Genomic DNA, 14,954 nt, shown 5'->3' with positions numbered 1-14,954 from the left:
GGGGTATGGTGCATGGCGGAGGCCTGTAGCGAGGAAGGAGAGGGGTGTGGGGTCCATGGTCAGGTCCGTCTGTCACCCCTCCCCTTTGACCGATGAAGCACCAGCCGCCACTGGATTTTAATAATTGTGGAAGACAATAGAACAAAAATAAAACTTCACCTCTCCAAAAACAGCTTAAATGTGAAGATTGATGAGGTCCATTAGAGATACACTATATTACCAAAAGTATTGGGACACCTGCCTTTACATGCACAGGAACTTTATTGGCTTCCCAGTCTTATGTCTTTATGGACCTGGCTTTGTGCACTGGTCCAAACCATTTGGTGGAGGGGGGATTATGGTGGGGGGTTGTTTTTCAGGGGTTGGGTTGGCCCCTTAGTTCCAGTGAAGGAAACTCTTAAGGCGTCGGCATACCAAGACATTTTGGACAACTTCATGTTCCCAAATTTGTGGGAACAGTTTGAGGACGTCCCCTTCCTGTTCCAACATGACTGCCCTCCAGTGCACAAAGCAAGGTCCATAAAGACACGGATGAGGGAGTTTGGGGCGGAGGAACTTGACTGACCTGCACAGAGTCCTGACCTCAACCCCATAGGACGCCTTAGAGAGGAGACTGTGAGCCAGGCCTTCTCGCCCAACCTCACAAACGCTCTTCTGGAAGAATGGTCAAACATTCCCATAGACACCGTCCTAAACCTTGTGGACGGCCTTCCCAGAAGAGTTGAAGGTGTTATAGCTGCAAAGGGCGGGGCCACCTAAATATTGAGCCCTCCGGACTAAGGGCCGGTGCACACCCCAAAAATGCACTCCGGATACATTCCGGGTGAGTTTGCAATTACAGTTCACACCACACGCAGTCCCGGTGCATTTTAGATACGTTTCGCTGTGTTCTGGAACCGATCAGCCAACACCCCCCCCCCCCCCGGTATGAACTGGGGCCATTGGAATACATAGGCCTGCCCAATACTCTGTGCCTTATGAATTGGGCTATCCGAATCAACCCATATTGCATTCCCAGTCCAACTGGGGTTTTCCACGGGCCGGACAGGGAACCAAAAGGCTTGCAGAGCTAAAAGAGGGACTAGGGGAGGACAGCGTTCTCAGTCCAAAAAGGTCAAAAACCTAACAGGGACTGGTATTTTTAACCTTAGTTCACATCAACTAACCCACCCTGAGCTGTGTGTACTTGACAAAGGCCTGAAATATGCCCCACCCAAGAACATCAGCAAATTCACAACATACAGGGATGTGCATAAGTTTATCAGAAAAATCAACATCCAACGGTATATCTCCGCTAACCCGTTTAACCCCTCCAATACCTCATCTTCCAACTTTACGCACTCTGACCTGAGGAATGCTTCCACTTACAATCCCCCTGGTCAACTGCCTGCCTCTTTGAGAGTCTTTAGGGACTTGGTCCTTAAGGACCTGGAAAATCTCAAAGTTAAAAAAGTGAGATGCAAAGAGCAATTAGAGGAGGGCATTAAATCTTTGACTGACAATAAAAATTTGGTGATACGCCCTGCTGATAAGGGCGGTGGCATTGTGGTCTTGAATAAAGCAGACTACCTGGCAGAAATGCACCGTATTCTCAGCGACGAGGATACCTATACTCGTCTCCCTCTTGATCCGGGGGCCAAGTATAAAAAATCTTTAGTTAAACTAGTTAATAAGGGCTTTAATTTAAAAGTTTTGAACAAAAAGGAAAAGGCGTTTTTGGTTCCGAGGGCTCCTCGGGTCCCAATCATGTATTACTTGCCAAAAGTCCACAAGGACCCGATTTGCCCCCCGGGTCGACCGATAGTCAGCGGCATCGACTCCGTGACGTCCCGGGTGGGCAAATATATTGACTTTTTCTTGCAGCCCTTGGTTCAAAAGATGCCTTCCTTTTTGAAAGACACCAGACAAGTCATCAACATTCTGGCAGACTTACAACCCTCCCCAGGTCTGTGGCTTGTGACAGCTGACGTCACATCCCTTTATACCGTGATTCCTCACGATTTAGGCCTAGAGGCAGTAGGTTATTTCTTGGATAGGGACTCAGGGCTTCCTGCTGTTCAGATTGCATATATTATGGAATTACTGCAGTTTGCGGCGACTCATAATTTTTTCTGGCATAATGGACAATTCTATCGTCAAGATAGAGGCGTTGCCATGGGGGCTAAATACGCCCCCAGCCTGGCAAATTTGTTCATGGCCAAGTGGGAGGAGGATGTCGTCGATGTAGTCTCTAGGCCCCAGATTATGCTGTGGGCCAGATACATTGATGACATCCTCCTCCTATGGAGGGGGTCTGAGGAGGAACTTTCCACCTTCATGGCTTTCCTCAATTGTAACACCAGAGGTATATTTCTGAAATATGAAGCCAGCAGAGAGAGTATCAACTTTCTTGACCTCACTATTTCCATTGAAGGGGGTATGTTTGCCACCTCCACTTTTTTCAAAACCACAGACAGGAATTCGTTTATACCTAATGACAGTTGCCACCATACCACGTGGCTCCGGGCTGTACCTAAAGGCCAATTCCTTCGTCTTAAGAGGAATTGCACCAAACATGACACCTTTGTTGAACAGGCAGGGGTCTTAACCAGAAGATTTCTAGACAAGGGTTATAGTCATAATTCCCTTGAAAATACACTGGGTCTGGTGTGCCAGACCAGACGTGAGGATTTGCTTCGGACCAAACCTAAGGCAGACCAGCTGGCCAACTTTACAGCTCCGTTCATAACAGATTACTCCTGTCAACATGCCAATGTCAGACACATTGTGTCTAGACATTGGCATGTTTTGAAAAGTGACAGAACCCTTAGTGCCATTCTCCCTGATAAACCAAGGGTGGTCTTTAGGGGTTCCACATCACTAAAAGACAAACTGGCCCCCAATGTTCTTGACCCTCCGAAGATTGCTTCAATGTTCCTGTCAGGTCTTGTCGGCTTTTTCAAGTGTGGTAAATGTCAAGTTTGTGCCTTTAACACGGCTATTCCTAAGAAAACCTTGACTTTCCACTCCAGACACTCACCCAAAATACACACTATAGAGACCTTCATTACATGCTCGAGTGTTGGGGTGGTGTATCTGTTAGAATGCCCTTGTGGTCTTCAATACGTAGGGAGGACCAAGCGAGCTCTGCATATTCGCCTTAATGAACATTTAACCAACATTCTGAGTGGTTTCCCCAACCATTCAGTGTCAAAGCACTTTTTGTTGTGTCACAAACAAGATCCTACTGGCATTAAGTGTATAGGCATAGATAAATTTCAGGCACACTGGAGAGGGAGTGACCTTGTCAGAAACATCTCGAGGTCTGAAATGCAGTGGGTACATACCCTTAAGTGTTATGAGCCTCATGGCCTAAACATAGAGGTCGACGTTAATTGTTTTATCGATAATTCCTAATTTTTCAGTTCATATTTTTATTATGTATGCCCTTGATTAGGGTTGAATATACGATAATGATTTAAATGTTCGTTACGCCCTACCTTTGTCATCGTATTATGGTTTTTATATCTTTGTATATATGGTGGACACGCGTCTCTGACTCAACTGTTGTCATTTCTGATGCTGGTTTTGGTAAATTGGTGGGGTCTAGATAGGGCACTCCAGTAAATCGCACAAGATTTTACATATAGATTGAGTCCTGTCCATCATTTGATGGTTTGACCAAAATTTGTTTATTGCAAATGCAAAGATATTTTTTATCTGGCGTTTATCAGTCGCCATTTTTTAGCCATTTTTATTATGGTGTACTAAATACGTCATGTTTGGCGGTTATTTTAATTTTAGTATTTTCATTAATAACTATTTTTTTCTGTGGTTACACATGTATGTATATATATATGTTTTTCCATATGTCGTCTGGTGGGGCATCCCTTTAATTAGGTTTCTGCACTATACTACGATATACATATATATATGCATCCATGTTTCTCATTGTATTTTTCATTTATTTTTTATTTTTTATTTTTTCATTATGAATATGCATACCACATTGACATTTGGTTATGCGCTCTTTTTTATGCTGTTTTTACATGAGATCTAATGCTTTTTTTGGGTTCTATTGGACCTATTATATTTTTTTCAAAGGCATTACTGATCTCATGATTTGCACTATTTATACCTACTTGCCCTTGTTTTGTCTCCAATTAACACGGCTGATAGGTAACTGTCTGGGATGAGTTGCCCATTTTGTGCTTTGTCTGCTATCATGTAAGCAGGCGCTGACAGCTGAGACGAGCGTCCTCGTTGGCTCCGTCTACTATTTTTAATATTTTTACGATTATGTACTATATATATAATTTTTTTTCATGATTTGTTCCTTGAGTCTGGTCGCCCCTGGGCTCTGGACTGTACATGATTTTTACTTTTGGCATATGGTTCATGCGGTGACCACCAATTATTTTTCTGGTCATCTTATATGGACATTTGTTTTTCCCTTAGTTGTTTTCCCTCAATCAAAATGGCCGACGGCCGTTGTGTCCGGGACGCGTGTCTACCTTGGCTCCACCCACCATTCTCTGATTGGACAGCGTAGCTGGCTGCTGGGATGTGGCCCATGCCTGCTCCGCCTATGTCTGTGTTATTTAAGCGGTGATGCAAGACGCCTCCTCACGTCCTATTGGATCAAGTCCTATTGGATGAAACGTTGGGAGGAGGCGCGCTTGACGTCACCGCTTGTGAGGAACAGTTCCGTACCGGTCGGAACTTTGTTTGTCTGCTGATTTTTGTCTACCTACCTGTAAGTGAGCTATTTTTATTTTATTAAATTTGCCAAACGATGTTACACCATTGTGGCCCCTTTCTTTCTCTGATGGTGGGACCATTGCCCTGAGTGCCTCTTTAAGGATTGCTGGATGTGAGTTCTCCCTACCACAGCTGCATAACCATCTTCCAGGATTTCACTGCTCTTATTCACTTGAATCTGGTAAGGACCAGTGTGTTCTGAGGTGGAGGTTTTTGTCACACTGTCCGTTTGCCAGTCACTTGGGGGTTTTATTTTACTTTATTTTATTGTACAATATCACACTATTGGAGTTTTGTTCCTTTTTTGGTTGCTCACCATTGCTGGATCATCGGGTGTCTGCGTCTGGCTGTGGATTCGTTCCCCTGTTTAGCCCAGGTGTATGGCTATCCGCTCGTTTTGATCCTGTGGATCATTAACTCCGGTAAGGGTCAGCAATACCAGGCATCCTGGATTAATTCTGGTTTCTTTACACTTCTTTGCTTGAACACGTTTTCAACAGCTGTTTTCACAATGAACTGTTTCTATCAACTTTTTTTACATTTTTTGCATATCTGAAGAAATCTTCCAGATTGTTTATTGGACTTTTTTTTTTTGTTGTTTTTTACTGGGGATCTGCACAAGACACAGTTTGCTGTTTTTTAAGCGCAACTCCACCTTTTACCCATATCATTATTTGTTTGTATAAACATTTTGAGTTTGCAGCTACCACCTACTTTATTAGACAAGTGCACTTTTTTCCCTTTTACCATATCTCACATGTGTGGGATGATGGCTGTGTCTGCGTACGTGCAGGACCAACACATGTGTTCACCTTTGTGTCCTAGCATGGGGGGGGCGCTATGGGAGAAATCAAAAGTGCTCATTTTAAAAGTTAATATGCAAGTTATTGTCATAAAAAGTGTTTGGGGACCCGGGTCCTGTCCCATGGGGGGACCCCCACACATTTATTTTTTTTTTTTAATTTTGGTTCCCTGCACAAAGTGTAATTTCTAAAGGAAAAAAAGTCATTTAAAACTACTCGCGGCTATATTGAATTGTCGGGTACCGGCAATACAGATTAAAGTCATTGAAAAAAATGGCAGGGGCCCCTCCCCCCAGTTCATTAGCAGCCCCTTTGGCTCTGGTATGAATATTAAGGGGAACCCATGCCAATTTTTTCAATGACTTTGATCTGTATTGCCGGTACCCGACAATTCAATATAGCCGCGAGTAGTTTTAAATGACTTTTTTTCCTTTAGAAATTACACTTTGTGCAGGGAACCAAAATTAAAAAAATAAATAAATGTGTGGGGGTCCCCCCAAATTCCATATCAGGCCCTTCAGGTCCGGTATGGATTTTAAGGGGAACTCTGTGCCAAAAAAAAAAAAAAATGGTGTGGGGTCCCCACAAAAATCCATACCAGACCCTTATCCGAGTACGCAACCTGGCAGGCCACAGGAAAAGGAGGGCCCCCCTTCTGTACTGTATCAGGCCACATACCCTCAACATGAGGGGGGGTGCTTCAGAGTCACCCCCAAAGCACCATGTCCGAATGTTGATGGGGACAAGGGCCTCATCCCCACAACCCTTGCCCAGTGGTTGTGGGGGTCTGCGGGTGGGGGGCTTATAGGAATCTGGAAGCCCCCTTTAACAAGGGGACCACCAGATGCCACCCCCACCCTATATGAATTGGTAACGGAACAGTTCCGCCTCCATGGGGGTGTGGCTGCTGAGTGACAGTACCACCGCCGCGCAAGCTGTTATATAGCTGTGGGCAGGGCCACCTGATGACGTGTATGGGCCCCGCCCCCTCTGAAACCACTGGAAATATGTGCCAATTTACAGGCATACTATAGACATCCCCCAGGTATGAAATTTAAAGGAATATTTCACTTGTATTGTTTCACTTTAAGCATTATTACAATCACTGCTTCCCGAAAAAAGTCGTTTTTAAAACTTGTTTTTGCATTGATACATGTCCCCTGGGGCAGGACCCGGGTCCCAAAACACTCCCCCTGGGGCAGGACCCGGGTCCCAAAACACTCCCCCTGGGGCAGGACCTGGGTCCCCAAACACTCCCCCTGGGGCAGGACCCGGGTCCCCAAACACTCCCCCTGGGGCAGGACCCGGGTCCCCAAACACTCCCCTGGGGCAGGACCCGGGTCCCCAAACACTCCCCTGGGGCAGGACCCAGGTCCCCAAACACTCCCCTGGGGCAGGACCCGGGTCCCCAAACACTCCCCTGGGGCAGGACCCAGGTCCCCAAACACTCCCCCTAGGGCAGGACCCGGGTCCCCAAACACTCCCCCTAGGGCAGGACCCGGGTCCCCAAACACTCCCCTGGGGCAGGACCCAGGTCCCCAAACACTCCCCTGGGGCAGGACCCGGGTCCCCAAACACTCCCCTGGGGCAGGACCCGGGTCCCCAAACACTCCCCTGGGGCAGGACCCGGGTCCCCAAACACTCCCCCTGGGGCAGGACCCGAGTCCCCAAACACTCCCCCTGGGGCAGGACCTGGGTCCCCAAACACTTTTTATGACAATAACTTGCATATAAGCCTTTAAAATGAGCACCTTTGATTTTTCATGTTCGTGTCCCATAGACTTTAACAGTGTTCACGTGTTTGAACCAATTTTTTGCCTTTTCGCAAGTTCTGGTGCCGACCAAACTGGGGGGGGTGTTTGGCTCATCCTTAGTGTACACCTGTGATGTTAACTTCTGTGATTGGTCGAAGCAATCACATGATACTGACAGCAGGCAAGTAAAGTGATCAGTCATTGGCTGTGTCTGGTGGACACATCCTGTGACAGATTGCAGCGCTACAGTCATTCAAGCGGCGCCTTCTGAGAGGAAGTCATATGATGTCCACTCAGAAAGATGAAAGGCCCGCCCAACTGTCAATCTGTCATGGGAAAGTGTTTAAAAAAAGAAAACGGTTAATCAAAAACTCCATGCAGTCCAGAGATGTGAGGAGTTTGTAATTGCCAGCAAATGACATTTCCCTCCCGGCTTCTTTTTTTAAAAGGCAAATTGGCACATAGCCCCCAGAGGTCCCCTAAAATATACAGTCTGTTGTGGAGGACCTTTACATCACAGACCTTTGGAGGTCCCTTTATAATCCTTCTCTGGCACACACAGTCCTCGGAGTCGTCCATTTCTCATCTCCGTGTTTGTCTTTGAAGGGAAGATCTGAAATGACTTCAAATAAAATTCTGTGTTTATTTATAACAGACAGAGAATATTTCTCTCAGATCCGGGAGACGTCGCTGCCAAAGTCTGATCGTTCCTCAAAGTGTTACCCAGGGGGGGGGGGGGGATGGTGGAAAGCAAACCGCAAAATCTGCTTTAACTTTGTTTCTGGTGGATCCTGAACATTCCCGGCACTTCACCGATTCCTGGCACTTCTCCACCGATTTCCGGCACTTCTCCACCGATTCCCGGCACTTCTCCACTGATTCCCGGCACTTCTCCACCGATTCCCGGCACTTCTCCACCGATTCCCGGCACTTCTCAACCGATTCCCGGCACTTCTCCACCGATTCCCGGCACTTTTCCACTGATTCCCGGCACTTCTCCACTGATTCCCGGCACTTCTCCACCGATTCCCGGCACTTCTCAACCGATTCCCAGCACTTCTTCAGTGATTTCTGGCACTTCTCCACCGATTCCTGTCATTTCTCCACCGATTCCTGTCATTTCTCCACCGATTCCGGGCACTTCTCCACCGATTCCGGGCACTTCTCCACCAATTCCCGGCACTTCTCCACCAATTCCCGGCACTTCTCCACCGATTCCCGGCACTTCTCCGCTGATTCCCGTCACTTCTCCACTGATTCCCGACACTTCTCCACCAATTCCCGACACTTCTCCACCAATTCCCGCCACTTCTCCACCAATTCCCGGCACTTCTCCACTGATTCCCGACACTTCTCCACCAATTCCCGGCACTTCTCCACCAATTCCCGGCACTTCTCCACCAATTCCCGGCACTTCTCCACCGATTCCCGGCACTTCTCCGCTGATTCCCGTCACTTCTCCACTGATTCCCGACACTTCTCCACCAATTCCCGACACTTCTCCACCAATTCCCGCCACTTCTCCACCAATTCCCGGCACTTCTCCACTGATTCCCGACACTTCTCCACCAATTCCCGACACTTCTCCACCAATTCCAAGCACTTCTCCACCGATTCCCGGCACTTCTCCACCAATTCCCGACACTTCTCCACCAATTCCCGGCACTTCTCCACTGATTCCCGACACTTCTCCACCAATTCCCGACACTTCTCCACCAATTCCCGACACTTCTCCACCAATTCCAAGCACTTCTCCACCGATTCCCGGCACTTCTCCACCAATTCCCGACACTTCTCCACCAATTCCAAGCACTTCTCCACCGATTCCCGGCACTTCTCCACCAATTCCCGACACTTCTCCACCAATTCCAAGCACTTCTCCACCGATTCCGGGCACTTCTCCACCAATTCCCGGCACTTCTCCACCAATTCCCGACACTTCTCCACCAATTCCCGGCACTTCTCCACTGATTCCCGACACTTCTCCACCAATTCCCGACACTTCTCCACCAATTCCCGCCACTTCTCCACCAATTCCCGGCACTTCTCCACTGATTCCCGACACTTCTCCACCAATTCCCGACACTTCTCCACCAATTCCAAGCACTTCTCCACCGATTCCCGGCACTTCTCCACCAATTCCCGGCACTTCTCCACTGATTCTCGGCACTTCTCCACTGATTCCCGGCACTTCTAACTGATTCCCGGCACTTTTCCACCAATTCCCGGCACTTCTCCACTGATTCTCGGCACTTCTCCACTGATTCCCGGCACTTCTCCACTGATTCCCGGCACTTCTCCACCAATTCCCGGCACTTCTCCACCAATTCCCGGCACTTCTCCACCGATTCCCGGCACTTCTCCACCGATTCCGGACTCCCGACTTCCTGTTTGCCAGATTATTGTGCTCTCTCCAGGTAATATCTTGCTCCTTTCCTGTACCTGCAGCTGTTCTTATCTCCACTACCACTCATAACCAATCTTTGGCTTGTTCCTTGACTATGCTTCCGCTTGATCGCAACCTGTGACCTCTTGTTGCTGATCTTTGGCTTGTTCATCGGTTAACAAAAGAAAATGTATAATAAAAACGTTTAAAAAAAAAAAAGAAAAATACAAAACAAAACATGCTTGAATAAAACAGTTTTTTTAAAATAAATAAAAAAAAATGCTTGAATAAAGCTTTGTTTAAAAAAAAAAAAAAAAGATTGAATAAAACAGTTTAAAACAATTCTTGAATAAAACTAGGGTTTAAAAAAAATGCTTGAATAAGGCTGGGTAAGCAAAGCAAGAAATGCTTGAATAAAACAGTTTTGTTTAAATATATAAATAAAAATAAAAATGCTTGAATAAAACAGTTTTATTTTAAATAAATAAATTAAAAAAAATGCTTAAAATAAAACTAGGGGTTTAAAAAAATGCTGGAATAAGGCTGTTGTTTTTCTCCAAAAAACTAATTAATGCTTAAAAAAATGTATTAAAAAATAAATAAAAAAATAAATGGTTAAATTAAACTGGGAATAACAAAAACAAAATGCTTGATTAAAAAGGGTTTCCAAAAAACAAAAAAAAAAAAAAACACAGAAAGCAGAGCAAGAAATGCTTGAATAAAACAGTTTTGTTTAAATATATAAATAAAATAAAAAATGCTTGAATAAGACTAGGGGTTTAAAAAAAATGCTGGAATAAGGCAGGGTTTTTCAAAAAACGAATTAATGCTTAAAAAATTGATAAAAATAAATAAATAAATGGTTAAATAAAACTGGGAATAACAAAAACAAAATGCTTGATTAAAAAGGGTTTCCAAAAACATAAAAAAAAAACAGAAAGCAAAGCAAGAAATGCTTTGAATAAAACAGTTTTGTTTAAATATATAAATAAAAATAAAAAATGCTTGAATAAAACTGTTTTATTTTAAATAAATACATTTAAAAAAATGCTTAAAATAAAACTAGGGGTTTAAAAAAATGCTGGAATAAGGCTGTTGTTTTTCTCCAAAAAACTAATTAATGCTTAAAAAAATGTATTAAAAAATAAATAAAAAAATAAATGGTTAAATTAAACTGGGAATAACAAAAACAAAATGCTTGATTAAAAAGGGTTTCCAAAAAACAAAAAAAACAAAAAACACAGAAAGCAGAGCAAGAAATGCTTGAATAAAACAGTTTTGTTTAAATATATAAATAAAATAAAAAATGCTTGAATAAGACTAGGGGTTTAAAAAAAATGCTGGAATAAGGCAGGGTTTTTCAAAAAACGAATTAATGCTTAAAAAATTGATAAAAATAAATAAATGGTTAAATAAAACTGGGAATAACAAAAACAAAATGCTTGATTAAAAAGGGTTTCCAAAAACATAAAAAAAAAACAGAAAGCAAAGCAAGAAATGCTTTGAATAAAACAGTTTTGTTTAAATATATAAATAAAAATAAAAAATGCTTGAATAAAACTGTTTTATTTTAAATAAATAAATTAATTAATTTAAAAAATGCTTGAATAAAACAGTTTTATTTTAAATAAATAATTACAAATAAAACATGCTTGAATAAGAACAGGCACTTTAAAAAAAAAAAGATTGAATAAAACAGATTAAAACAATTTTTGAATAAAACTAGGGTTTTTAAAAAAATGCTTGAATAAGGCTGGGTAAGCAAAGCAAGAAATGCTTGAATAAAACAGTTTTGTTTAAATATATAATTAAAAATAAAAAATGCTTGAATAAAACAGTTTTTTTAAATAATAAAAAAAATGCTTGAATAAAACAGTTTTATTTTAAATAAATAAATAAAAATGCTTAAAATAAAACTAGGGGTTTAAAAAAATGCTGGAATAAGGCTGTTGTTTTTCTCCAAAAAACTAATTAATGCTTAAAAAAATGTATTAAAAAATAAATAAAAAAATAAATGGTTAAATTAAACTGGGAATAACAAAAACAAAATGCTTGATTAAAAAGGGTTTCCAAAAAACAAAAACAAAAAAAAAACACAGAAAGCAGAGCAAGAAATGCTTGAATAAAACAGTTTTGTTTAAATATATAAATAAAATAAAAAATGCTTGAATAAGACTAGGGGTTTAAAAAAAATGCTGGAATAAGGCAGGGTTTTTCAAAAAACGAATTAATGCTTAAAAAATTTATAAAAATAAATAAATGGTTAAATAAAACTGGGAATAACAAAAACAAAATGCTTGATTAAAAAGGGTTTCCAAAAACATAAAAAAAAAAACAGAAAACAAAGCAAGAAATGCTTTGAATAAAACAGTTGTGTTTAAATATATAAATAAAAATAAAAAATGCTTGAATAAAACTGTTTTATTTTAAATAAATTAATTAATTAATTTAAAAAATGCTTGAATAAAACAGTTTTATTTTAAATAAATAATTACAAATAAAACATGCTTGAATAAGAACAGGCACTTAAAAAAAAAAAAGATTGAATAAAACAGATTAAAACAATTCTTGAATAAAACTAGGGTTTAAAAAAATGCTTGAATAAGGCTGGGTAAGCAAAGCCAGAAATGCGTGAATAAAACAGTTTTGTTTAAATATATAAATAAAAATAAAAATGCTTGAATAAAACAGTTTTATTTTAAATAAATAAAAATGCTTGAATAAAACAGTTTTATTTTAAATAAATAAATTAAAAAAATGCTTAAAATAAAACTAGGGGTTTAAAAAAATGCTGGAATAAGGCTGTTGTTTTTCTCCAAAAAAATAATTAATGCTTAAAAAAGGTATTAAAAAATAAATAAAAATAAATGGTTAAATAAAACTGGGAATAACAAAAACAAAATGCTTGATTAAAAAGGGTTTCCAAAAAAAAAAACAAAAAAAAAAAACAGAAAACAAAACAGAAAGCAAAGCAAGAAATGCTTGAATAAAACAGTTTTGTTTAAATATATAAATAAAAATAAAAAAATGCTTGAATAAAACTGTTTTATTTTAAATAAAATAAAAAAATGTTTGAATAAAACAGTTTTATTTTAAATACATAAATTAATCAATTAAAAAAATGCTTGAATAAAACAGTTTTATTTTAATAAATAAAAAAATGCTTGAATAAAACAGTTTTATTTTAATAAATAAAAAAATGCTTGAATAAAACAGTTTTATTTTAATAAATAAAAAAATGCTTGAATAAAACAGTTTTATTTTAAATAAATAATTACAAATAAAACACGCTTGAATAAGAACAGGCACTACACTTGATTTTAGAAGGTTCTCTCTCTAACAATCCATTGGTCCTCTGTGGAATGTCTGAAGTAAGGCCTCACGGATTTGTGTGCTCTTGGCGCTGTAGATGACGGGGTTCAGCATGGATGGAAGGAAGAGGTAGGAATTGGCCATGAGGCTCAGAAATAAGGGTGAGACCTCTTTTCCGAAGCGATGTACCAAGGACAGCGCCACCATCGGGGCATAGAACAGAACCACAGCACAGAGGTGGGACACGCAGGTGTTAAATAACTTACAACGGTCCAGTTTGGTGACGTGAAGGACGGATCGAATTATCAGAATGTAGGACAATACAATGAGGACGACATCCAGTGTCACAGTACAAAGGATAACCACAAGACCAAACATGATGTTGAAGGCATTGGTTCCATGACAAGCCAACTTCATCACATCCTGGTGCAAGCAGTACGGATGGGACAAGGCGTTACCCTCGCAGTAGGGCAGAAACATCAGGCTGGACACTGGTGGGATATGGAGTAGGGTTCCTCGGAGGGCGGAGACAAGACCAATCTTGGCCACGGCAGAGCCGGTAAGAATGGACGTGTATCTTAAAGGATGACAAATGGCGACATATCGATCAAAGGCCATGGCCACCAGGAGTGAAGACTCGACGATGGAGAGCGAATGGATGAAGAACATTTGCAGGAGGCACAGTTGAGATTGGATGACCTTGTGGTCAAACAGGAAAATGGCGAGGACCGAGGGGCTGGTGACCGCGGTGAAGAGAAGGTCGGTGCCGGCCAGCATGGAGAGAAGGAAGAACGCGGGTTGGTGGAGTTTGTAATCTTTGATGATCACGAGAAGGATAAGACCGTTCCCAACGATGGACGTGAAGAACATGAAGCAGAACGGAAGTGAGATCCAGCCGTAGAGGGACTCCAGCCCCGGCATGCCGGTCAGGCGGAACGTGGCGGGGATATGGCTCTTGTTTGGCAACATCGAGAAAATCTGTCAGGAAAGTAAATGTAATAAAACACATTTAAAATGGTGACATCTATGGAGACAAAAAAAATCTTTAACCCAATCACCAAAATCTTATAGCAGTCCTCTCCAAAGGCCTTATATTCTGCCCAAACACCGAACCGGACCCTTCAACCACTTTCCATCCCGACATTTACTGCAGGCAGGCGGCAGTTGCAGTCTAAAGCCCAATGCCGGGCGACATCGGCCGGTTCAGTAAAAACCGTCTGACATTTGGCCCGTGTGTAATTTGGTTCCATCAGAAGCCGGCTGATTGGTTGGCTTCTGATTGGACAAGCGTGGTGGAAAACCAGGATAATGTTCTAAGGGGCCTGTCCTCCTGTCAGAACACATAAGAACAGCGCTGGGGGGAGGGGTCGCTATACTAACGTCAGATCGCCCCACCCCTTTGTCCTGGCCCTGCCAAACACAGCACCCTGTACCATGTGATTAGCTGTAACCAATCACAGCATCACAATAGTAAACAAGCTATCAGGAATAAAAGTCATTCATGGTAGTTAAAACTATTTCTTATAACAATGATCATTAAAAATGGGGATAACTATGGGGACCAAAAAAAATCTTTTGGGTCCCATCACCGTCACTATCACCATCATCACCATTCGCATCATCATCATTACCACCGTATCATCAGCTGCATCTTCAGGATCAGCATCACCTCGTCATCCTCAATCGTCGCTTCATCAGTATTACCATCGCATCGTTTCGTCACCATTAACTTTTTCCCACCAGTCTAAGGAATGCCGCCTCAACGCTACCAAACTCCACCCATAAAATACTGCGGAAGGAACAACTTCTAAGGATCAATCGACAATCGACCACCAAAAACAGGATGGCACCACTTCAGCTACAACACCTATCATGCGCCCTGATCAACACCAGATCGGCAGTCAAGCACAGACAGGAAATCCATGACTTCATCACCCAAAACAACGCAGATTGCCTCTT

General features: G+C 41.9%; 1 protein-coding gene across 1 annotated transcript; it reads right to left on the bottom strand.

The window, feature by feature from the left end:
* Positions 1-8,749: 8,749 nt before the first annotated feature.
* LOC120929019 (olfactory receptor 51E1-like) lies at positions 8,750-13,964 on the bottom strand. Its single transcript, XM_040340192.1, has 2 exons — positions 13,025-13,964; positions 8,750-9,474 (listed from the first exon to the last, which is right to left on the bottom strand). The coding sequence occupies exons 1-2, from the start codon at positions 13,962-13,964 to the stop codon at positions 8,750-8,752; spliced, it is 1,665 nt and encodes a 554-aa protein (XP_040196126.1).
* Positions 13,965-14,954: the final 990 nt, after the last annotated feature.

The sequence above is a fragment of the Rana temporaria genome, chromosome 2 (genome assembly GCF_905171775.1).
Source record: "Rana temporaria chromosome 2, aRanTem1.1, whole genome shotgun sequence".
NCBI classification, from domain to species: domain Eukaryota; kingdom Metazoa; phylum Chordata; class Amphibia; order Anura; family Ranidae; genus Rana; species Rana temporaria.
This window is presented reverse-complemented; position numbering and strand designations above follow the sequence as displayed.

What these genes read in the sequence shown, in the direction of transcription:
- LOC120929019 (XM_040340192.1), bottom strand. Translation starts at nt 13,964, where the DNA reads ATGTTGCCAAACAAGAGCCATATCCCCGCCACGTTCCGCCTGACCGGC. An exon ending in CCACAGAGGACCAATGGATT is followed by an intron (nt 9,475 to 13,024) that starts GTTAGAGAGAGA and finishes GCCGGGAATCAG; the next exon opens with TGGAGAAGTGCCGAGAATCA.